Below are 25104 nucleotides of genomic sequence, written 5' to 3'. Positions count from 1 at the left end.
TTTTTTAAAAAAAACTTTAATTTGTCTGAACTGTCTGGAACTAGAGAGAAAAAATATTTTGGATCATAGTGCAAAAATATTTTGGATCAAAAAAAGGTGATACATTTTTGGAACCGGTATGCAAAAATGGCAACTGAAGGGCCTGAAATATATTTTTTTAAAAATCAGGAAAAGGTTTTTCTCTTTCTGTCAGCACACAAGGACCACAAGTAATTTAATGAAACTGATATTTAGAGGAGAAAACCCCTTGTTTGCACAAGAAGAAATACATCTGCAGATTTCATTATTGCAATAGCAACAGCACTTAGACTTATATACTGGTCCACACTGCTTTACAGCAGTGGCCGCCAATCTTTTGGGCATCAGGGACTGGTTCCATGGAGGAAAGTTTTTCCGGGGACTGGGTAGTTTTGCATGCTGCCTGCATCCTGTGGACTGGGCTCCACTTGTTTGTATAGCCTGGTTGATGGCATCCCATAGACCAGTGCTGGTCCATGGACTGGGGGAGGAGACCCCTGCTTTACAGCACTCTGTGCTGTTTACAAAGTGAGCATATTGCCCCCAACAATCGGGGTCCTCGGTCAACTGTGAGTCCCTCAGGATTGAATTCCAGACAATGGGCAGAGCCAGCCTGCAACACAGCATTCTAACCACTGCGCATAAAACATGATCACTAATCTGGACGGCATTAAAAGCAATTTATTGTATAATATTTGAGGACAGATCTACCAAAGAATATTGAGTCTCAATATTCTGGGACAGCATGCTCTAGATATCATTTGCAAAGGAACAGTGTACAGCATGAGTCCCCAACCTGGGACACCGCCCACTGCCAGGTCATGGCCTACTCGGAATTGGGCCATGTGAGTGTCAAGCTGGAGTGTGTGCAACTCAACTTGCGTGAGCGGTGGGCCGGCAGACACTCATACGCTGGGCCACCATTTGAGTAAGTTGAGCTACGCGGCTTGTCACTCATGCAAGGGCTGCATGTGTATGCACACGCTGGCCCACCACTTGTGCAGCCCACTTCCCCTCTTCATCCACCCCCAGCCAGGCCATCAAGCCGCAAAGGTAGGAGCTGCTGGTGTACAGTATGTCTTTATTTTCTACTTTTAGTGAATTTGGATATATTAAGCACTCTAGGAACCTTGTCTTCATAGTGTAAAATTTATGCACAGCTTTGATGGAGCCTTTGGAAAAGTTGTATACTGTATTACAGGACGAATGTACGGCATCTGATTCACAAACAATTATGCAAAACAGTTCTCCCCCCCCAAAATATAATTGTGCTCTAGAAAAACTAGTAAAAGTGCTGCAATAAAGTCATTTGTTTTTTTAAAGGTAGTTTTGAATTCTTTATTATTATGTGCCTGAATCCTGAACACATCTATATAAACAGCCTTAATTGTTACTTTCTATACAAAATAAACATTTTCCTGTTCAAATGGTTTTGGGCTGGAATGTCACTGCGTTAATTGTTTGCTAGCCGAGCTGAAAGAGTTACTGTGCAGGTCATAGGTCCTTATCAGCAATGATTTACTGTGCATGCTTAACACGTTTCTAATACATCACACATTCCAGAGACTTTCTTCTTTTTGATCCTCTGTTCGTCTTCCAAGAAGGTGGACAACATTTGTTCTTGCCAAAATGTAACAATTAGATAGATTTGTTTTATTTCTATTTTCTTATTTTTGTATTAAAGCTTGTTTTTAATTAGAACATGTTCTCGGGTTTTTATTTTTGTTTTTCTTGAAGATATGCTGTTTGGAAAAGCCATCGGTTTAAGACCTCATTAGCTCAGCGTGAAAATTTCCCCTGACATGGAAGGGCTGAAAAGACCACCTTTCTTTATAAATCTATTAGTTGGCAGCCCTGAAGATCCTGGGGGTGTTACTTGGAACCCTGACATTAGTGTTACTGAAGTCTTTAGTATAGAATTCAACGTATATTTTTATTCAATTAACCAACATTGCTTGTTAAGTCCCACTTCCAAAAGAAGCTCAATTAGTGAGATTATCCTGTTAATTGCACCTTACTTTGGATAGTTTCCAAACTGATAAATCCTGTCCTTTCTCATCAATTGTAGTCATTGTTCCAATTCTTGCCTTTTCCTTCTAGAAATGCTGTGAACATGCCTTTGCTGTTAATATATGCCATGTTGTTTTCAGGCAGAAAGACAAACATATTTCAACCTTGCAATCAAAGACAAACATATTGCAACTCTGCAATCAAAGAAAACCCCTGTCTGTTTGATTAATTTTTATTCTTAGAGCAAGAGTTGTAGGATAGCTTTATTTCTACTTGTCCCCTTTTCACAATTTCAGGCTAAACAAGTATAAACTCTTGATTCAAAGGGATATTAATTATACATTTTCCTTAAACATCCTTCTAAATTTGTCAGGCAAATTCCTGCTAGTTTAATTGACTCACTCATTAGTGATGCTTCCTGATATCAGTATGCATTTTTTTTTTGCTTTTTAATTAGCGCTGACTCAAGAAGTGATAGTCACTCTGTTAGGAATGTAAGCTAACAGCTGGGTCAGCAATATATAAACCATGATGGTAGTACTGTAGCTTTAGGTACTGCTGTAATGTGATTGGTTGATGTTACCTCAAACAGCCATAAGAGGGAGCCAGAATGACTGTTAGCTCTCTGTTTGTTAGATGCTGATCGGTGGATACGTGAGTTACTGTGAGTTTTGCTACTGCTAGCTACCTTGTGTGCTGCACTGATTATATGATACTGGACTGTGTTCGAAGGATTATTTCCTTAACTAAGAACATTGATAACTGACTGACTGAACTGTGTATGACTTGGACTGTAAATTGAACTCTGAATACCTCTATATTTCCACATAGTAAACTACTATTATTTATACTATACTATTTATTGACAATGGACACATCATTTGCAACTTTCAGTGCTGACTATTCAGCACACAGTTCCTCAGACCACCCAGAGCATTTCTGATCAGTCTTACTTACCTTGCTGTCTACTTATCTAATCTTTAAAACGACCTAGGTTGATGGACATCAGTAGACCTAGGGACAATGCATTATATAGTCTTAACTATTTTTCAGCTGTTTTGTTGTCTTGTATTCAGCTATATTGGTTGACACCATATTGTTTCATTCTATATTTTCTGGGGAAATAACAACATATATATATGCAATTTGGATGATAAGTGAGCCTTCAAAGGAATCTTCATTTTATAGCCTTAGTAGCACTGTGAAGAAAGTCTCCTTCTCTTTCCCGACTGCATTTGGCAGAATTACAAGGGAAGGGCCTTTACAAAGATCTTAATGTAGAGACCAATTAGTGCAATTTGTCAAATATTATGCCTGTGTTGTCCATATAAAATAAAGCCTTCATATTGAAAGATATTTACAAATAAGAAACCATGGACTAGTTGAACTGGGTAGAAGTCAGGTTTGAGTGGATGTAACCTTCTATCAGGCTTGCCCAGCAAATTTTCTAGTGATCATAATGGATTATTAGCTTAACGAACTACAGGAGGAATATTCGGTCTTACAAACTACTATATATAAGTCCATCTGAGTACGCAAGAACATTGACATGCAACAACACCTAAGGTAGACCAAAGCAATTATGATGTACCAAAGGCCAAGAGAAAATTAGAGTACAATGGATGGATAAAAGAAACAAGAGTCAATACATAAACATTCATGATTAAAAACTGTCTAAGATGAAAAAGAGCTTTAGATGATAAAATTAAATAGGGAAAAACATGGACATGTTTGTAATTGATGTTTTTCATCTACAACTTCTCTCACTATTTTTTCTATACCTGGAAATTTTTCTGAAATCAAGATATTACAAGAAAACTTTGGTAGCTAAGTAAGTTAGAGAAACTCTTCACTTATACTTAGTTGGGAATAGCATGTTGATCTGTGATGTATATCTCTAATTAGTTGTAGTGGAATTTAGAAATGTACTAAAGGAACAGTTAATAATAATAATAATAAATATTTATTTCTTAGCCGCACCCTCTCCCGAAGGACTCGGGGCGGCGTACAATAAAACATAGGAAATAAATATATAAACAAACATACATATAACAAAAACGTATACCAAGACATATACATATACAAGGAGGAGGTGAGCTGATGAATAAAAAACAATTAAAAACACAATGTTTAAAAACCCCTAAATAATTTAATACAATTAAAATACCCCAAATAAAAAACCCGTCAGGAGCGATATAGTTGGATCAAAGTTGAGCCAGGCCAGCTACTTGAAATAGGTGGGTCTTGAGCTTTACACGAAAGGAGCGGAGGTCAGAGGTATTCCTAATATCCGGGGGGAGGTCATTTCACAGGACTGGGCCCGCCACAGAGAAGGCTCTACTCCTAGGCGCCGCCCCCCGGCACTGCCTGGTGGACGGCACCTGGAGGAGACCCTCTCTGTGCGAGCGGATTGGTCGCAGGGATGTATGGGGCAGAATACGATCCCGCAAGTAACTAGGTCCTGAGCCATGGAGCGCTTTGAAGATCGTTATCAAAACCTTGAAACGCACCCGATAGACCACAGGAAGCCAGTGCAGCTCGCGCAGGAACGGTGTCACATGGGAGTACCTAGTACTCCCCATAATTACCCGCGCGGCTGCGTTCTGGACCAACTGTAGCCTCCGGGTGCATTTCAAGGGAAGCCCCATGTAGAGAGCGTTACAGTAGTCCAAGCGAGACATCACCAGCGACCGTGCGTAAGGCGTCCCGGTCCAGTAGGGGGCGCAATTGGCGCACCAGGCGAACCTGGTGGAACGCCCCCCTTGCCACGGCTGTCACATGGTCATCCATGGACAGCCGGGCATCCAGGAGGACGCCCAAATTGTGCGCCCGCTCCACGGGGGCGAGTTGGATGCCCCCGATGGCCAATGATGAAATTAATTGGCTGAACCAGGGAGCTGGTACCCACAGCCACTCCGTCTTGGAGGGGTTGAGTTTGAGTCGGTTGCCATCCATCCAGATGGGGTCTAGGACAACTCGCTGCAACCAACTTGCCGTTGGACAACCAATTATTCACAGGAAAACTCACCACAAGACAATTCAATACTGCATTAATCGTTTCATTTAGATACTTTTATTGGTGACCACATTTCCATCAAAATTATTGTAACTCTTGTATTTCTGGTTTGACTTTCTTTAGTTTATTATTGGCCATGGTTCCATCAAAATGAATTTAACTTTTGTTGAATTGTCCCTTGGCAAATTGGACACAGTGAGTTGGCTGTGGCAAGTTGACTGACAACTTGGCCATGGCAAGATGGCCGCAGAGAGTTGTCCCATTCCACCACCCAGACTCCCTTCCCTAGGGAGATGAGCAGTTCAAAATGTGAAAAATTAAATAAACACACACACACACACACACAAGTATCTGAGTTTTTTTAAGCACAGTGGAAATAAGTATATAATTAGATAGCAAAATATCTATTTGCCTTTCTGTTTTCCAGGGCGCTGCTCTGGAGAGTCCAAAGAATGGTTAAACACAGCCAATCTGCCCAGAACTGAATTGAAAACTTTAAGCCACGCCTCTGGTGCTGACTCCCCTCAGATTTTTTCAATTCAGCTAGCCCAGTGGACGCGCTTTAAGAATTTCTCCAGTTCTAAGATTGATTCCTTGGACTCTCCAGAGGAAGAATAATTTTTTAAAACAGTATATTTAAGGATTTTTAGAGCAGGCTGGTGAGTTTAAATTTAAGTTTGCTTTTTTTCCTTTTTAATTGGGTTTTTCTCACCCTTTCGGCTCTCCTGGAGTCCGGGGCTTTGCTCTGGCTCCTGGAAGCTGCAGGCAGCTGTTGGGGGAAGCGCGTGGGTCGGAGTGCCGACGCCAGCGCTGTTGGGGCACCCCTACTGGGGGCCGATTCCCGCTGGAAGCCCTCCGTTGCAATTTGTGCTTCTAGCAAGTCAAATTGCTGCGTGGGCTTCCAGGGCAGCCATTTTGGCTTCTTCCCTCTTTAAATTTGGCGCGCAAAGCCCCGGTGAGTTCCGGCCGCCATTTTGGATTGCGCAATCTTCCGGCTTTACTTTTAAAAGTTTTTTGCCGCAGCTGCCTGGTGCCTGGCTCTTTGCAGGAGCCGCGTGGAGTCAGACTTGCCCGGTGTGACCGGCGACCTGGGCCCCAATCCAAGCAAGTGATAGCGGCGTGGGATCGTGGCCTGCTGGGTTGCCTCCTTTACTCTCCTGCAGGCGCTGGGAGCGAATTCTGCTCGCGCCTAAGAAATTCCAAGCTACTTCAGGCCTTGCAGTTTCTCTGTCTCCTCAGGAGCATCGTGCTGCGGTGGGCTTTCTGGAGGTGGTGAGTGGTGGTTTTCCCATCCCCCCACTGTCCCAACCAGTGATTGTTACCATGGCAGATCAGGCCCCTGAGACTTCTGAGGGTGTCTCTTCCAGAGCCCCTGTAAGACAGGCCGGGAAAGCAGCCAGGGAGGCCATTAGAGGAAGTAAGCCTTACTCCAGGCATGGCCCCAAGCAGGGCTCAGGCCTAGACAAAGATGCATTAAGGCGACAGAAGGCCTTAGAAAAACAGTTTTCCAAAGACCAACAGCAGGCCCAATCTTCCCTTTCGGTGTCTCCTGGGGAGCCCTCCAGGGAAATTCCTCCAGCCCAGGGAGGCCCCATTTCTGATAGTGAAGAGGAAGGGGATTCCCTGGCCATGGCAACTTCTCCAGGCCATTCCATGGCTGATCAGGCTGATCTCTTTGCCTGTCCCTCTGATATGGAGGAGGGACCAGCTCCAATGGGGCCCTTAGCCCCTCAACAGCCGATCCCCGGGCCCACTCAAGGGGTTCGCCCCATTGAGGACCAAGGGCCTAACCTATCCACTGAAATGCAGGAAATAATTAACAGGCCATTTTCCAGGGCATTGAGGCAGGGATGCGAAAAGGTGGCAAGCGCACTCGCAAGACCCACCATTTGCAACCCCAGGAGGATTCCAGAGAGATGACTCCTAGCCTTCCTCCTCCGTCCCTGCATTCTTCAGTGGCCTCCGATGAGTCAGACTGGGAGGAAGAAGAGGAATTTCTTCCTAGGCAGGAAGCTGAATTCTCTGGGGATGAGGCAAGCCCCGCCAAAAAGCCGGCCTTTTCAGGCTTATTTAATTTGGATAATTTCAAAACCATTTTAGATAAGGCTAAGATCTCAACTCACATGGGGTCCACCCCCCCCAGCTCAGGTGGTTGTAGACCCTGATGATCTATCTGGGGATCTCTTTGAGGAACCCATTTCGGTCCAGGAAATAGTTCCTGTACCCAAGATGTTCCTCAATTTAGTTCAAAGACAGTGGGCGCAGCCAGCTACCATGGCTACCCCCAGCAGCCATGACAAGAAGCTATATACGGTGGATGCCAGCCTGGAGGAGCTGCTCAAGCTCCCTCCTATCGATCCCCCTGTAGCGGCTCTTACCTCCTCTTCTGTGCTCCCTCCTGACCTGTTGGAGGGGCTCAAGGCTGAGGACAAGAGAACCGAAACTGCTTGTCACAAGACCCATCAGGCAGCTGCATGGGCCATTAAGTCCTCTGCTTCAGCCTCCTTTTTCTCCAGGGCAGCTCTCCTGTGGCTGAGGCAGTTGTTGAGGAAGATACCTGCCAAGGACGTTAAAGTCAGGCAGGATATCAATAAAATCATGGCAGCCACAGAGTACACTGCTGATGCCACTCTGAATGCTGCTAAGTTTGCCTCGCGTGCCCTAGCGTCTAATGTTACTTCCAGATGCCTCCTGTGGCTTAGGCACTGGAATGTGGATATGCGCTCCAAATGGAAGCTTGTTACTGCTCCCTTTAAAGGGGACAAGCTGTTTGGTGAGGTCCTTGATCCAGTCCTTGTAGAAAACAAGGACAAAAAGAAAGTGATGCCATCAGTCACCAAAAAGCCTGATCGTAAAGGTCCTGGCTCTTACAGGAGGCAGGCCTTTCGGAACAATGAGCCCTCCACCAGCTCCGCCCCCTATCATCGGGCATATCCCCAGCAGGGTGAGCGGTCTCAGGACCGTCAGTCCTTTCGAGACAGAGGTCGCCAGCAGCCCTTCTCCAAGCGGCCATTTCGGGGGGGCTCCGGCTCCCGACCCTTTAGGAGGTATAAATGACCATCACAGGTCAGCTCCCATAGGAGGGCGGTTGCAGTTGTTCCACGCCAAATGGGAGCAGACCACGTCGGACCAGTGGGTTCTTCAAACGGTCCGCATGGGTCTCACTTTAGAATTCTGGTCCCTCCCTCCCCGCCACTTCATCCGGTGTCCAGTTCCCTCAGGGTTAGTCAGAAGATCCCTCATGGAACAGGAGATAAGGCACCTCAAGGAGATCAGGGCCATAGAACCTGTCCCAGCAGGCCAGGAAGGAAGAGGTTTTTACTCCATCCTGTTTCTGGTCCCCAAAAACTCAGGAGGGTGGAGGGGGATATTAGATCTAAAGAGGTTCAATCACCACGTGACATATCGCAGGTTCAAGATGCAGTCCCTCCAGTCCATCTTGGGGTGCATCAGGCCAGGCGATATACTAACGTCCATAGACCTCAAAGAGGCCTACCTCCACATCCCTATCCGCAAAGCCCACCGCAAGTTCCTGAGGTTCTCTTACGCGGGCCTCCATTACCAGTACCGGGCAATGCCATTCGGCCTGTCATCAGCGCCCAGGACATTCACAAAGGTTCTCGCAGCCGTGGCGGCTTTTCTATGGTCACGTCCGGTCAGACTCCACTGTTACCTAGACGATGTTCTCATTCTGTCATGATCGCATCAACAAGCTGTCAGCGACCTAGAACACACCATGCAGGCGCTCCGGGACCACGGGTTCACCATCAACCTGGAAAAAAGTCATCTCGTCCCCACGACCAGACTGAAGCATCTAGGGGCTGTCATCGACACCACCTCGTGCACGGTATTCCTGTTCCCGGAAAGGGTGGCCAGCCTTCGGGAGATGGTCGTTCAGGTGCAGCAGTCACGTCTAGTCAAGGTGGTTCAGCTCTCACAGCTCCTCAGCAAGATGATCTCGTGCCTGTCAATCGTGCCTTGGGCGAGACTTCACTCCCGTCCCCTTCAGTGGCTCCTGCTTCCATATCAAAGAACAAACGAAAGCAGCTCAACAAAACTGATTCCAGTTCCAGCAAAGGTACGTCGCTCTCTAAAGTGGTGGTTGTCTCCGGCCCTGTTAAAGGGGTCGCTATTCAAGGAGCCAGTCAGGCTCACCATCACAACGGATGCCAGCCTGTTTGGTTGGGGGGCCCACTGCCACAACCAGCTCGCACAGGGCAGGTGGTCCCCTTCTGAAGCCGCTCACAGCATCAACTGGCTGGAGCTGAGGGCAGTCAGGCTTGCGCTGAAGCGTTTCCAGAGCACCGTTCAGGGCCACCACGTGCGCATCATGACAGACAATGTCGCCACCAAGGCGCACATCAATCGACAGGGGGGAACGCGCTCCAGATCCCTGATGAAGGAGGCGGAGCTCTTGGGTCGATGGGCGGAGAGGTATCTCCTTTCTCTTCAGGCGGAGCACATCTCGGGCACGAGCAACACCCAGGCGGACTGGCTGAGCAGATCCACAGTCGACCACTCGGAGTGGCGTCTACATCCGCTGCTGTTCCAGCAACTGTCCCAGAGGTTCGGCCTCCCGCTGGTGGACCTGTTCGCCACCGCGGCCAACGCGCATCTTCCGCGGTTCTTCACAAGGTTTCACGACCCGAGGGCGGAAGGAGTCAACGCGCTGCACGGCCCGTGGCCGAAAGGTCTGCTTTACGCTTTTCCCCCGCTACCTCTTCTTCCCAGAGTCATCAGGAGGATCCTAGCAGAGGAGGAGGAGGTGCTGCTGGTAGCACCATACTGGCCCAGGAGAACCTGGTTTGCAGACTTGGTGAATCTTTCAATTACACCACTATGGCGGATTCCTCCACAGGACATCTCTCTCAGCCAGGGGGCCCTTCAACATCCAGAACCCCAGTGGCTGCAGCTGGCTGTCTGGCACTTGAGAGGGATCTCCTAAGCAGAGGCAAGTTGTCAGACAAGGTGATTGGCACCATCCAAGCATCACGACGGCAGTCCACGACGCGCATCTACGACGCCACTTGGAAATCCTTCGCCAGCTGGTGCACGGCTCATGGTACGTTTGCGCCCCTTGCTTCGGTTCCTGTCATCCTGGACTTCCTGCAGGAAGGTTTGGACAAGGGCCTGGCACCTAACACCCTGAGGCGCCAGGCGGCAGCCCTGTCAACCATCCTCTCAGTTGAGGGCTACGCATCTCTTGGCCGGAATCCGACCATCCTCAGTTTCCTCAGGGGAGCGACCAACCTGAGACCCCCAGTGGTCCACAGATACCCATCTTGGGATCTCAATGTAGTGTTGCGGTCCCTCATCGGGCCCCCGTTTGAGCCCATTAAGACGGCCAGTCTCAGACACCTCACATTCAAGACGGTTTTTCTGGTCGCTATCACGTCTGCTCGTCGCCTATCAGAACTGGCTGCCTTGTCAGTCAGAGAGGACTTGTGTCTCATTCGTAACGACCGAGTAATCCTGAGGCTGGACCCTTCCTTCATTCCGAAGGTCAATTCCTGGTTTCATCGGGCGCAGGAGGTGGTCCTTCCGGATTTTTGTCCGCATCCTCGGCACCCGAGGGAAAAGCGCTGGCACATGCTGGATGTGCGCAGGACTATTCGCAGATACATCAAGCGCACGGCCAGTTTTCGGAAATCCGAATCTCTATTCGTCTCCTTTCAACCAGCTTCTCAAGGCAAGAAGGTCTCTTCATCTACCATCGGCGGATGGCTGCGAGCCTGCATTGCGCTTGCCCACGTTTTACAGTCCGTTCCTGTGCCTCGCAATATCACAGCACATTCGACTAGAAGCGCCGCCACCACAGCTGCCTGGTCTACACAGGCACCGATTGAAGAGATCTGCAAGGCGGCCACCTGGACTTCTCTGTCTCCATTTATCCGAAATTACAAACTGGACAGTTTTGCATCGGCGGAAGGGGCCTTTGGGAAGTGTGTTCTTCAGGGCATCCATACCAGCGGAGCGACTCTGATGGCTGAGCCTTCCCGCCCTAGTGACAGTTAGCTTGGGCATGTCCCTTCTTTGGACTCTCCAGAGCAGCGCCCTGGAAAATGACCATTGTCTTACCTGAAGGGTCCTTTTCAGGGCGCTGCAACGGAGAGTCCACCCCGCCCTGGGGTCTATTCTCCGCTGGTGTTTGTGAAGTCACAGTGTTGTTTGTTGTTTCTGTTATTGTTGTTGGACTATTTTTGACTTGTTCCATATTAGACTCCCAGTTGAAGTTTCAGCGCGCAACTGTTCCACGTCTTCATTGAATAAATCTGAGGGGAGTCAGCACCAGAGGCGTGGCTTAAAGTTTTCAATTCAGTTCTGGGCAGATTGGCTGTGTTTAACCCTTCTTTGGACTCTCCGTTGCAGCGCCCTGAAAAGGACCCTTCAGGTAAGACAATGGTCATTCTCCTTTTCTCTTTTCTGCCATCCATCCATGAGTGTTCAGTGGGTTAAAAAAAGCAAAGATGGTGGCCATAGCTATGCAAAGCCCCATTTTTAAATATGCATTGTGATGCATAACTTCCATGATGCAGTCTCAATGCAGATTGCCCACCCTCCCTCCCTCCCTCCCTTTCCACATTTCTCAGCAAATCTCTGTCAGTGCTGGCATTTATTGGATCCAACTATATATTTTTTTCTCTCAAAAGGTGAAACAATGTTTACTGTGCAAGGTTTTTTTTTTTTTAAGTAAACATATTTGGCTAAACATTGACAGAGGGGCTGGTATTACGGTGCACAATTCAAACCAATCTGTTTTTTCTCCTTTCTTTTCAATACAGTTCCCCCCTTGTTTTGCTTATATATATTTTTTGCAAAGAATATAACCACTTGTTTACAGAGAAAAGTTACAACCAGTAGAACCACTGCTCCAGGTAATGGAATTCTTTTATTCAAAAGGGATGGCTTTCTAATATTAAGAGAAAACTGATCCTACTGCAGGAGCTAAATTTGAGATTATTTGCAGCCAACCATTTAACAATAATATCTTTTAGCAATGTAATAATAATTAAAAACACCAGAATTGTTTAAAAATATCTGCATCTTTAACATCATTATTGTAACATATTAATAAGTTAATTTTTTTTCTAAATTATTACAAAGATGATCTGGAATAATTAGAAAACATTTTTTTAAAAAAAGATACAGACAATCATCTTTGTTCTCTTACAGAAAAATATTTCTAATCTTATTTACATGTTCCTAAATATAAACAACTCTGAAAATTGTAGGTTTAGTATAGATCTTACAGAATTAAAAACATTAAAAACAATGGCAAAACCTTTATTCAAATGACAATAAAACACTCATTTTTTACTGAAAACAAATGTCTTATAAACAGTAGCAAATGGGGCCTCTTGAGAAATTAAATGTTTGTTAATTTGAGTAGTAACTTCTTGATATACAACCGCCCCATAGATTATAATGCAATGCAGTTCTTGGTTCATGTATATTATAATTCATAGACATATACTATATAAGATTTAGAAAGGGTTATTTAAAATAAGTGACTGCATGAAACCAAATGGACTTTGGCATGAATACATGTAAAACTAAAAAGATGTAGAATCATTTAAAAATTGACAGATGCACAAAAAAAAAGGAATTAAAATATATTGTTATATTTTTTTTCTTTTAGGATGTTTTGGATCTTTCAAACTTTTTATTTTATTGCATTGTTTTCTTCTGTACATAGTGGTAAGTACCATACCATCAATATGCGTTTATCTATATATTATAAGTCAGGGGACCCCCAACACCCAGGCCACTACCAGTCCATGGCCTGTTCGGGACTGGACCACATGAGAGGCTGGGCAGCATACATGTAGGCCAGTTCCCCTCTCCTCCCTCTACCAGGCCACCAAGCTGTAAAGGTTGGGGACCGCTGATATAAGTTACGTAAAGAATAGGAAAAACTTTGGATACTTAATCGGAAACTAACATTGGCTATGGCATATAAGGAAAATTTTTATAAGATGTTGTACAGATGGCATCTCTCCCCAGCACAGCTCTCCAAAATGTTTAAAAATATTGCCCCAAATTGTTGGAAGTGTAAAAAAAAAAACACCAGACACATTTTATCATATGTGGTGGACATGCAATGAGGCCAAAAGATATTGAAAAATGGAGGAGGAGCTAACGTCGCGATGACACAACCTGCGATCGAAGTCCCGAGATCGCAGTTGATACTGGACGGTCCATATGGACCTAAACCGTCCTGCAGAGATGGTAATCGGGAACAATATGTCTTGCTGATCTCAGGGACCCCGCAAAGTCCCAAGAGAAGTTCTTCTAGCCAGTGACAAAAGTGCAGCCACAAGCTGATGAAGTTGGGACAGCTCCGGAATGGAAGGAAATGGAAAGAGAAAGTGTGTACAGCTGGTGAAGAAATTTTACTGTTTTAAAAGAGACTGCCCCCCAAAAACTTAAAGCTAAATTAAATTTGAGAACAGAAGAAATAAGCGGCGAAATTAAGCTACATTGGATTGCATTGGACAGTGTGTTATCTTTCTTTTTAAATGCTATTTTATGGATGGAATTTGCGCAAAGCTTTTTAAAGTGAACGGATTAGTTTTTCTTCGACTTTTTTATTTTTGTAACCTATGGATTGAAATTTTTTTTCATTTCTAGATGAGTCTTTTCCTTTTTTTCTATTTTGCCTCATTTAAGAATTTTACTTCTTTTAAACCTGGAATACAAAAAAGATACAAAAGGAGTATGCAAAGAGGCTTGTAACATTAGGGGGAAAGGAAGCAACACTGCCACTTGGAGGCTGGAGGTTTGAGCCTTGGAAACATTGTACTTTCATTTCTCTCTTTGATCATTCAATTTTGCACTTTAAGACCTTGCAGCTTGTTTACACAGAGTGAGAAGAAGAGCACTAAGTGTTTATGCAGGTGTTCTTTTGATCCTTATTGCCAGCTGGAGAAAAGTGAAAACAAGGTCTTATTGTGAGAGATTATAAAGGAATTTGTGGTTAATCTAATAAAAAGCCTTGAAAGCCAGAGTGGCATTGTTTACAAGTTGAAAGAATGGCACAATATCAACATCAAAAAGAAACTTTAATATTGCAAGAGATAATGTTTGAAATTCAAAAATTATTAGAAGTATCAGAGAGAATTGAGGAGAAACTGGAAAACATAGAGCACATAACCGCAAAATATGATGGATAATTTCAATTGGAAAAAGTGGAGGCTAGAGTCCTAAAAATTGAAGAGAAAAATGAGCACAAAGACAAGAAATTTGTTGACATTTACTATGAATGGAGTGTGGTTGGAAATGGAGAGAGTGGAATATGGAAAGGGGAGCTAGATGGCCAGGAATTCTACCCCAGATGGCAAGGTATAGAAGAAGAAAAAAGATAAGAATTGGATTTAAGGAGGAAAATCTTATTAGAAACACTGTTGATGACCAAAGATATGCTTATTAAAGAAACAGATGGAGGGTATTGAGATTATATAAGAGATGCAACAAGCAATGAGCTGCGAAGAGAAGAGAAGTCCACATAAATATTATCAAGGAAATAATTAGAAGATTAATTCCACAAAGGGCAAAAGACATAAGATTGCATTGTTACTGGAAAGATACAGGTTGATATATGAAAGCTTATAACAAAAAAAATAGTTAAATTTAGTTAAATTTAGAGCATAATGTAAAAAATGAAGTGATAATGGGTATGGTTAAATAAATAATTGATAATGATAATAATGTATACATATGTAGTGGTTTATAAGGATTAATTGGATATGAATGGTAAATGGTGACTATGAAAGGAAGATTAGAAATTTTGTTATGACATAAAAGCTAATAATAAAACATTAAATTAAATCTAGTTAAACTTTGAGTATTAAATCAAAAAAAATGTTATGATAATGGTCAAATAAATGATTGATAATGATAATGATCATAATGTATATATATATATGCATTGGCTTAATAAAAGGAAATTGGATATAAATTGTAAACAGTGATTTGGAAAGGAGAACTAGAAACTTGGTTATTAAATATTATTGATTTTTATTTAGAATAGGTCATAAGGATTTAATGTTATTGGATGATATTGGAAATAGTTAATGAAATGCCATTATGTGGTTATGTTTTAAACTTTGGAATATTTTATGCAAAAGAACGTTAAAACAATTATAGTCAAATGAAAATTGAGGTATGATAGTAATATCTATAAATATATTTGATTTAAAATATATGATTTGATATGAATTATAGGTGATGACTGTGGAAGAGATTCACAAAAGTTTTTTGTGACCAATTGACACACTTTCTATAGTATGTAAAGAAAGAGGATTCTTTGTGTTGTGTTTGTTTGTGTTTATGCAAAAATAAAAATAAAATATTTTTAAAAAGATATTGGAAAATGATTCAATTATGGTTGACACAAATGGTGGGAGACCAAATTTTGTTTAAACCAGAAATTTTTCTCCTAGGCATAATACCGGAGGGGTTTAAGAAAAATGTACTCTATCTAATTATACAGGTACTAACTGAGGCGCGCATAACTCTTGCACAGTATATTTTGAAGTCTGGAACAGATTTTATGATTGGTATAAGACAAGGTGACAAGACTGGAACAAACTGGATATAATGATTGGACAGAAGGATAGATAATGCACTAAGTAGGCTAATAGTTAATGGTTGAGATTAATTGTGTATAATGTGAATGTATGGTCACTTCGACTCTGCGGTACTGCATTGTTTTAAATGTAAAAATAATAAAAAATATTTTTTTAAAAAAGAATAGGATACTTCAAAGAACTGTATCTTAAATGTATGCAGAGTTTTGTCTTCAGAAGGAATTTTCAGAAGTAGCATCATTTTCAATTAATATTTTGTGAAAAGGCACAAGCTTTTGTAACGTGCAGCTCACTTCAGATGCCTCTATGGTAGATAGTTTCTATGTAGATGAATTACTGAGCGTGTAGACCAGTGGTTTCCAATGTGGGCCCCTGCCCCACAGGGACGCAATTTAAGTTTTAATAGGGGCAATTTGAACCTTGTTTAAATCAAGTTAATGTCCTTTTAGGCTTCCTCCGCATGAGTAGATTCACTTTTTGAGTAAAGTAAGAATATTATGTCACGGGGGAGGGGGGAGACTCTGAATTCAAAGTCCCTCAAAGAACCAAATGGCTTTTGCCATGTCTCCCTATCACCTTTTCAATACCTCCTTCCATTAGATATTTTTTTTAAAGAAATAGAATGAGAATTGAAGGGTAATAAAAGACCTACCATAAAAAGGCATGATTGACTGATTTTAATCCTAAATTGGAGCATTCCACGTTATTTTGTTGATAATCTTACTCATAGATTGCAAAATCTTTCCCTCTACAGGGGAGAACATTAACACTTGCTTATTATTTCCTTCTTGGGTTGCTTTGAATTTATCTATAATATACTAGAAATAATAAGGGTACCGCCTACATACAAAACCGGACCAAGGACTGTGGCCAGGGCATCTTTCATTAGCATTTCTATTTTATTCAAGTGAAAATATCCTTAGAGACAGGATCAATTTTTTTTTATTTTTAATATATATTTTTATTGTTGTTACATTTAAAACAGTACAGCACCGTGACGTTGAACTGACCATACAATCACATTATATACAAATAGTTTCTTCCAGTAACTGTTAGCCTACTTAATACATTATCTATCCTTCCATCCAATCACATTATTTACGGTTTGTTCCAGTCTTGTCACCTTGTCTTATACCAATAATAAAATCTGTTCCAGACTTCAAAATATTCCGACTCCCCTTTATTTTTTAGTTCAAGGGTGAGCCTATCTGCTTCTGCACAAGACAAAATTTTTCTAAGTATATGTAACTCTGATGGTGTATTTTCTTTTTTCCAATATTGCGCATGTTATACGCGCCATAGTTAGTACATATATAATTAGGTAAAGGACATCTTTCTTATACCCCTTTGGTATTATGCCTAGGAGAAAATGTTCTGGTTTAAACAAAATCTCCCACCTCTGTTCCAACAATGATTGTATCATTTTCCAGTAAAATTTTGCTTCATTGCATGTCCACCACATATGATAAAAAGTGCCTGGTGTTTTTTTGCACTTCCAACAATTTGGAGCCAATTTTTTAAACATTTTGGAGAGCCGTGCTGGGGGAAGATGCCACCTGTAGAACATCTTATACAGATTTTCTTTATAAGCCGTGGCCATTGTTAGTTTCCGATTAAGTATCCAAAGTTTTTCCCATTTAGCCAATTCCACATTATAACCAAAGTTTTTCGCCAAGGCGACCATAGTTTCTTTGACATGTTCTTCCTCAGGTTTATATTCCAGCAAAAAACTATACAGCACTTTGATCAACCTGTCTTCTGTCTCTATCAAAAGTTTATCTAATATTGTATAATCCATGGCAATCCCTTCCTTTTTCCTATCTTGTGCAAACCTTGATTGTATCTGTAAATAAGACCACCATTCTAGTTGTACCCCTTGTGATGCCAATTCTAGGCTAGTTTTTATCTCCCCCTCTCTGTTCAATAACTCTTTGTATGTGACAATTTTTTCCATGTTAATTAAATTTGGTTGTATGTATGCTTCCATCGTAGATAGCCAAATGGGTGTTTTGGTATAGTGGTCGTGTTTAATTTTGTTCCATATTAATGACAGGGACTGTCTGATGTAGTGTCTATTGAAATATTTGTGTGCAGAACCTTTTTCATACCACAGGAAGGCATGCCATCCTGCTTGCAGGTCATGACCTTCCAATTTGAGTAATCTTTTATTTCTCAACATTATCCATTCTTTTAAACATGTTAGAATGGCCGCAGTATAATAAAATTCCCAATCTGGTACACCAAATCCTCCTCTTTCCTTAGTGTCTTGCATAGCTTTGAATTTTATTCTTTGTTTCCTTCCCTGCCAAATAAATTTAAAAACCAATTGATTCAAATCTTTAAAAAAACTCTTTTTTTAAATTTGATGGGAATATTCTGAAATAGGAAAAGAAATTTTGGTAATACATTCATTTCTATGACTGCGCTCCTACCCATCAGGGACAATTGTAGGTTTTTCCACCTTTCTAAGTCTTTCTTAGTTAAAAATAGTGGTTAAATTAACCTGGGGCAAGCACATCCATAGCCAGCTTCCTTTAAGTCTACAGTTAAGCTAAGACACTCATCAATATTTATATTGTACTTATTAACTAATCAAATTTATATGGCCACCCATCTCACAGAAAGTCACTCCGGCTGACATACTACAATATGAGTTATAAGTAGAAAAGGTACTCTGTTTCCTTTCATGGACAAGATATTTGAATTCCTGCATAGCATTCTAGTGCCTTTCAGTGTTGTCTAAATTTAGATCTTCTGACTTTGCAGCACAGCTAAGACTCAGCATCTTTTCTTTTTTCCCTCAGAATGTATGTCTGAGGTATACAGAGACACATATATCGAAGGAGGAGACATATCTAGGATTTATACTCCAACAGCAGATTATTGTCAGATGGTATGCACTTATCACCCAAGATGTCTTTTGTTCTCCTATATACCAGGAAGCTGGGTAAAAACTACTGCAAGGTAATGCTAAGTTTGTTTGATCAATTACGTGTACATTCCTGCGGGCATGACAGTGGTGTGAAAAGGCCTTTCTAAGACAAAAGAGAAAATAAAGAAATGGAAGGTACTTCTAAATAAATGATGACAAGAAGACAAGAGTGGGTGGCAATGGAAGTTACATCTTTTGAGTTGGGCGGTCATAAAAATCCAGTAAGTAAGAAAACAAGTAAATGTAAGAAATACCTGTTTATATGAATAATGTATCCCACTTCCAACTATCAGGTTTTCTTGCTTCCTGAAAGAAATTGATACTCAAGAATTGCCAAAGATTCACAGGGAAGGAATAATCTCTGGTCACTCTCGAAAGCAATGCACTCAAATTACTGGTAAGACCTAATTGTTTATGAGACTTTACAAAGCAATGAAAAGATCATCTGGTGCCAAAAATGACCTTATAGCAAATCTAATAATTGGTCATTTATTTCAATATTTCTTGTATCAGAAAATTTGCTAAAGGTTTAGCTGGAAGCTTGAGTTGAAGCCTTCCCAGAACTTCAACAATTTTACTCAAAGTCCTATAGGAGAAGGGGTTTCCTTCTTTTAAAAAAATGGATTTTCTTCCACATCTTTCTCCTTGTCTTTTTTCTAGCTTGCAGTAAAAAAGTGTATGAAGGACTGGATATGCAAGGGGAAAATTACAATATAACTACCGCTGACAATTATAATCGCTGCCAACAGAGATGCACCAATGATAAGCACTGTTACTTCTTTACATATACCTTGGGGTCATTTCACAGTGCACCACTACGGTAAATAATAATAAATAATATTCAGGATTTGTGTCATTGGACTAAAGAAAGAGTACAAATAACTTAATACTAAAGAAGTGCTTTGACATGCAGGCAGTCCTTGACTTATGACCACAATTGAGCCGAAATTTTCTGTTGCTAAGCGAGACATTTATTAAGTGAATTTTGGCCCATTTCATATCTTACCATAGTTGTTAAGTGAATCATTGCCATTGTTAAGTTAATAACATGGTTATTAAGTGAATCTGGTTTCCCCATTGACTTTGTTTGTCAGAAGGTCACAAAAGCTTATGACCCCAGGACACTGCAACTGTCATACATATGAGTCAGTCTCCAAGATCTGAAATTTGATCACATGACCATGGGAATGCTGCAATAATTGTAAGTGTGGAAAATGATCATAAGTCACTTTGTCCAAAGCCATTGTAACTTCAAATGGTCACGGAATAAACTGTTATAAGTCAAGGACTACCTGTACTACCCGCTTGCGGGAATCAACACAATGTACACCCTAGGCAAATGAACTTGTGAAAGCTGGATCTGAAGCATTCTTCATCAAGAAAGGCAGGGACATGCAAACTATGCCCCCATTTCAGTTGCATGTTCAAAACTGGAGTTGAAATTAAGTTTATAAAATGGCAGGTTCAGATGCACTTGTGATCCACTGCCCATTAGTTGCCCATATGGTGCACCAAAAGTCTTTCATTCTAGGATCCATGAGTTAATCAAATACTTAAATGTATCACATTATTGTTGAACACAATACTGGAATAAATGCAGGGTGATTATATGTAGGTCAGGGGATCCAACCCCTGGACTGTCGCCCACTACTGGGCCTTGTGCAATTTTAGATGGCGCATCCCCAGTTACGCAAGCAGTGGGGAAATGCACGTGCACTCCATTTACGCAAGCGGTGGGCAAGTATTCCCTCTTCTCACACAAATGGAGCTGTGTGCACATGCACACACTTGCCTGATGCTTGTGCAGGCAACCATCCTTTCCCACCATCAATAGTTCCAAAGCTGGAAAGATTGGAAGAACTCTGATCTAGGTTATAATAGTTAAGTTGCTGGACGGGAAATTAGGAGACCATGAATTCTAGTTTTGCCTTTAGAATGGAAACTAGCTGGATAACTTTGAGCCGGTCAACCTCTCTCTGTCATAAGAAGAAAATACAGCAAAACACTATGAAAATATTTCCAGGAATACTGTCCTGTAGTCACCAGAAGTTAGAATTAACTCAATGGACCGTAACAACTACATCTGGGTCAATAGTTCCCAACATGAGGCCCATGCCCCACAGGGGGGCAATTTGATTTTTAATGGGGGCAATTTGAATCTTTTTTACCAAGCTAATGGCCTTTTAGGTTTCCTCCGCATGAGTTCACTTTTTGAGTAAAGTAAGATTTATATGTCACGGGGCATGGGGGGGGGGCAGGATTTTAGAGATGCTTAGGTGGGGCATGGCCAAAAAAGTGGTTGGGAACCACTGATCTAAGTTGAAAAAACTTGATTGAATATTAGATGGCAGCAAAGAAACATAAAAAACTTTATTTGTTGTCTTCTACTGGTCACCCCTATTTTTTCAGTCCATCCCATTTTTTTCCTACCAGAATCTGCCATTACAGTATACATCTAGAATTTAAGCACTATTGCTTTAGGTAATATTATATTTTTCCATGAATTCAGTTCAGTCCATTTTTGCGCTAAAGCTGTCTAAAATATTGGCCATCATTGCATGTTATGATACTAAATTATGTGAATTAACAATGAGTGATATGGATATGATTTGGAGAAATATTTTTTCTTGTCTTTGTATACATGTAGTTCTATATAGAAACTCTTTTAAACTCTTCTAATTGTCATACTTTGTTCTAAATTATAATATATAACTTATAAATTTTAACAATAGGTTACAGCATAGTACTTTCTTTCTAATCTGTAGCACCATGAAAGATTAATAAAGACATTGGATATTGGAGTCATATTTTACTCAAAACTGTGATTTAGCTTTAACTGCTATGATACTAAATTATGTGAATTAACAATGAGTGATATGGATATGATTTGGAGAAATACTTTTTCTTGTCTATGTATACATGTAGTTCTATATAGAAACTCTTTTAAACTCTTCTAATTGTCATACTTTGTTCTAAATTATAATATATAACTTATAAATTTTAATAGGTTACAGCATAGTACTTGCTTTCTAATCTGTAGCACCATGAAAGATTAATAAAGACATTGGATATTGCAGTCATATTATACCCAAAACTGTGATTTAGCTTTAACTGCTATGATACTAAATTATGTGAATTAACAATGAGTGATATGGATATGATTTGGAGAAATACTTTTTCTTGTCTTTGTATACATGTAGTTCTATATAGAAACTCTTTTAAACTCTTCTAATTGTCATACTTTGTTCTAAATTATAATATATAACTTATAAATTTTAACAATAGGTTACAGCATAGTACTTTCTTTCTAATCTGTAGCACCATGAAAGATTAATAAAGACATTGGATATTGGAGTCATATTTTACCCAAAACTGTGGTTTAGCTTTAACTGCATTGATATAAGCCACAATGACAGGGGTTACCCATTGCACCGAGATATAAATCACATGGCTAGAATTCACACAGACACTAAGCAAATTCAAGCAATTTGTGCGTCATATAGAATGCAGGTCATGATATGCTTATAATAAAACACATGAGTCTTCAAGCAAAGCTTGAAATAATTGAGCTGAAGTTTGCATTAAATAGTATCTGTTTTCTTTCCTTATCCAGTAATAAATGCTACCTGAAATATAGCAACACAGGAACCCCAAATAATATAAGGCAGCTTAGGGGTGTTGTCTCTGGATTTTCATTGAAACCATGCCAACTTGCCCAAACAGGTAAGTTCCTTTATCTTAAAGAAAATAGTATGGATATTATCATAGTCTGTTTTAAGACATGGTATATAAATATGTGTCACACTAGACCAGTGTTTCTCAAACTTGGCGACTTTAAGTCCTGTGGACTTCAACTCCCAGAATTCCCCAGCCAGCTATGCTTCTGGGAGTTGTGAATTCTGGGAGTTGAAGTCCACAGGACTTAAAGTCGCCAAGTTTGAGAAACACTGCACTAGACACTTTTCCAATTTGGCATCCTCCAGATTTGTTGGAACTGGCTGAACATTTTATCAGTTGCAATTCCAGGATGTCTATGGGACCATATTGAGAACTTGCCTTATAGAGCGAATTCCCAACCATAAAAGGTCTATAGCAAGACCCTATAGGCCCGTGATGGTGAACCTATGGCACGTGTGCCACAGGTGGCATGTGGAGCCATTTGTCCAGGCATGCAAAGCATTGTCTTGTCAACTGGCCAGCCCACATACGCTCGCTGGCCAGCTGAGTTCAGCCTTCTTTTTTGTCCTCTGGAGGCTTCAGGAGCTTCCCTGAAGCCTCTGGAATGCAAAAAACGGCCCTATGGGCAAATTGGAAGTTCAGGAATGTACTTCTGGTTTGCTCGTAGGGCCAGTTTTAGCTCTTTGGAGTCTTCAGGGGCCTTCAGGAGACTTTCCTGAAGGCTCTGGAGGGCAAAAAGTGACTCTATGAGCAACTCATCGGGTCATTTTTTGCCCTCCAGAGCCTTCAGGGAAGCCTCCTGAAGACCCGTGAAGGCTCTGGAGGATGAAAAACGGCCTTACGGACAAACCGGTTTGCTTGTAGGGTTGTTTTTTGCCATCCGGAGGTTTCAGGGAAGCTCATGAAGCTTCCGGAGAGCCTACGGGGAGGGGAGGCTGTTTTTGCCCTCCCCAGCTCCTACAAAGCCTCTGGAGCCTGGGGAGGGCGAAAAAAGCACACCAAAATTGGGGAGCAGCACTGGTCATACATACATGCATGCTGGGGTTGTGCGCATAGGATTATGGGTGTGGCATGCCCATGCACAACCCCCCTGCGCTCCCTCCGCTTTTGGCATGCGAGCCACAAAAGGTTCGCCATCACTGCTATAGGCAATTACAAGATAATTCTATAGAATTCCAATTGTCCTTGTTTCAAATTTTATTATGAATACTATTATAATCTATCTGTATTCATAATGTTCTTGGCATCTTTTAGCACATTCTTCTAAATTATTTTCGCAATATAGGCTATGCAATCTAAGCTAATATTTACACCTAAGATTTGTGTCAAGCAAAAATCATATCTAACCCATCCTAATGCCTTTCCTTCAGTCCCTGTCTAACTCATATTTTCAAAGGGCTCCTGTATGGCACCATGCTCCCCCTCCATCAGACTGTCATCTAAGCTAGATCTTCTGAGTGAAGATTGTACTAACCCACATTCCTCTTTTCTGGGAAGCAGGAGAGAAGGGATAAAACATTTTATAAATGTCACCATTTTACATAGGTTATGCATTTATGGTTACATTAGTCCAGTAGAGAAACACTAGATTGTAGCTTTCCTAGTATGGCATCCCTTAGATATAGTAGGACTGTAGCTCTTCCAAAGTCTGCACACATTTAGGGAACACCAAGCTGGAATAGACTATTCTATGCACTCAAACATTTTCTGTCACGATTCTCATACATTCTGTCAGAACCTGAAATGTAGACTTTTTCTCTATCAATCCATATGTTTTTGGATAATTTGTTGATCACATGGACTACTATGACTTTGCCAATTTATTTTCTGTGCAGATTGTCAAATGGACCTTTTTCAACATTTTGAATTTTCTGGAATTACTGTTGCAAAGGTTTTGACCCCTGACAAATTTATATGTAGAACAGTTTGCACCTATCGTCCAAACTGCTTATTCTTTACATTTTTCAGCAGTGAATGGGAAGTAAAAAGCCAAAGGTGAGTACAGTTTGATAAACTGATGTCATGACAACTTTTAGAAGATTCAGTATTCATTTCATTTTCTTTCCATGGTTCTGAGACAGGAGATACCTTGCAGGGGGTATTTCTGCCCATCTGATCAAAATTTGTTCACGTCACACAGATTTCTTTTTACAGAAATTGCAGTCTTGCAAAGCTGTCTTGCTCTCAACTTACATTATATATAGCTAAATGTACAAGAAGAAAATTAAGATGTTCACCTGGGGAAAGAAAAGAATGCACCCATATATACACAAACACATATGAAAATGAAAAAAATGAGAAACTAAAGAAAGCCGGGGAAAACAGCACCCATGTTGGTGGTGTCATAACAAAAAGTCTTCCTATAGAATTATATGAATATCAACAGGCTGGTAAGAGGACAGTTCTTTGAGGACATGAGGGCAGGGTAAGCTGTAGGAAAATAGATAGTTCCCCCGGTAGCCATGTCCTCAACTTTTTAGCAGCTTAAGTCAATTGCAACATCTTGAAAAAGTCATGAACAGACTTTGACCTTCACCCTAACCCATTAAGTGCAATTCCAGAACTTTGTTTAGAGGTACTAAACAGTTTACCCAAATAGGATTCAGTTCTGCTGGTTCATATTCAGTTAGGCCTGCAGGAACGTTATCTGCTGGTGACAGATTCATCCTTGCTAATAATAAGTTATAGGTAAAGGATACAGAACTTAAATACTGTGTTTATTATTCTGTTCTTAATAGGATTTCTCCTGAATCCAATCCAAACCATGACTTTTAGGATTAGGGGGGGGGGAAATGAATACAAAGAGACTCAGAGACATTAGCAATCTATGAAAAGTTGTGGAGAGATAAAAAAGGAATGGA

At 41.3% G+C, this 25104-nt stretch overlaps 2 protein-coding genes across 3 annotated transcripts in view; one reads left to right on the top strand and one right to left on the bottom strand.

The window, feature by feature from the left end:
* FAT1 (FAT atypical cadherin 1) overlaps nucleotides 1-25104 on the bottom strand; it is a 489274-nt gene that overhangs the window by 195938 nt on the left and 268232 nt on the right. The window lies entirely within an intron of this gene.
* The window catches only part of KLKB1 (kallikrein B1), a 29837-nt gene continuing 16516 nt past the window's right edge, over nucleotides 11784-25104 (top strand). For both annotated transcript variants that reach the window (XM_081959578.1, XM_081959579.1), the window contains exons 1-7: nucleotides 11784-11919; nucleotides 12684-12742; nucleotides 18438-18597; nucleotides 18859-18962; nucleotides 19226-19385; nucleotides 22179-22288; nucleotides 24079-24238. In XM_081959578.1, the coding sequence (XP_081815704.1) occupies nucleotides 12685-12742; nucleotides 18438-18597; nucleotides 18859-18962; nucleotides 19226-19385; nucleotides 22179-22288; nucleotides 24079-24238 (752 nt within the window). In that variant the 5' untranslated portion in view covers nucleotides 11784-11919; nucleotide 12684. The remainder of the gene's footprint in view (nucleotides 11920-12683; nucleotides 12743-18437; nucleotides 18598-18858; nucleotides 18963-19225; nucleotides 19386-22178; nucleotides 22289-24078; nucleotides 24239-25104) is intronic.

Source organism: Natrix helvetica, assembly GCF_964273705.1.
Source record: "Natrix helvetica genome assembly, chromosome: 7".
Classification (NCBI taxonomy): Eukaryota; Metazoa; Chordata; class Lepidosauria; order Squamata; family Natricidae; genus Natrix; species Natrix helvetica.
The sequence above is the reverse complement of the archived record's forward strand: the minus strand, read 5'-3'. Positions and strand labels throughout refer to the sequence as shown.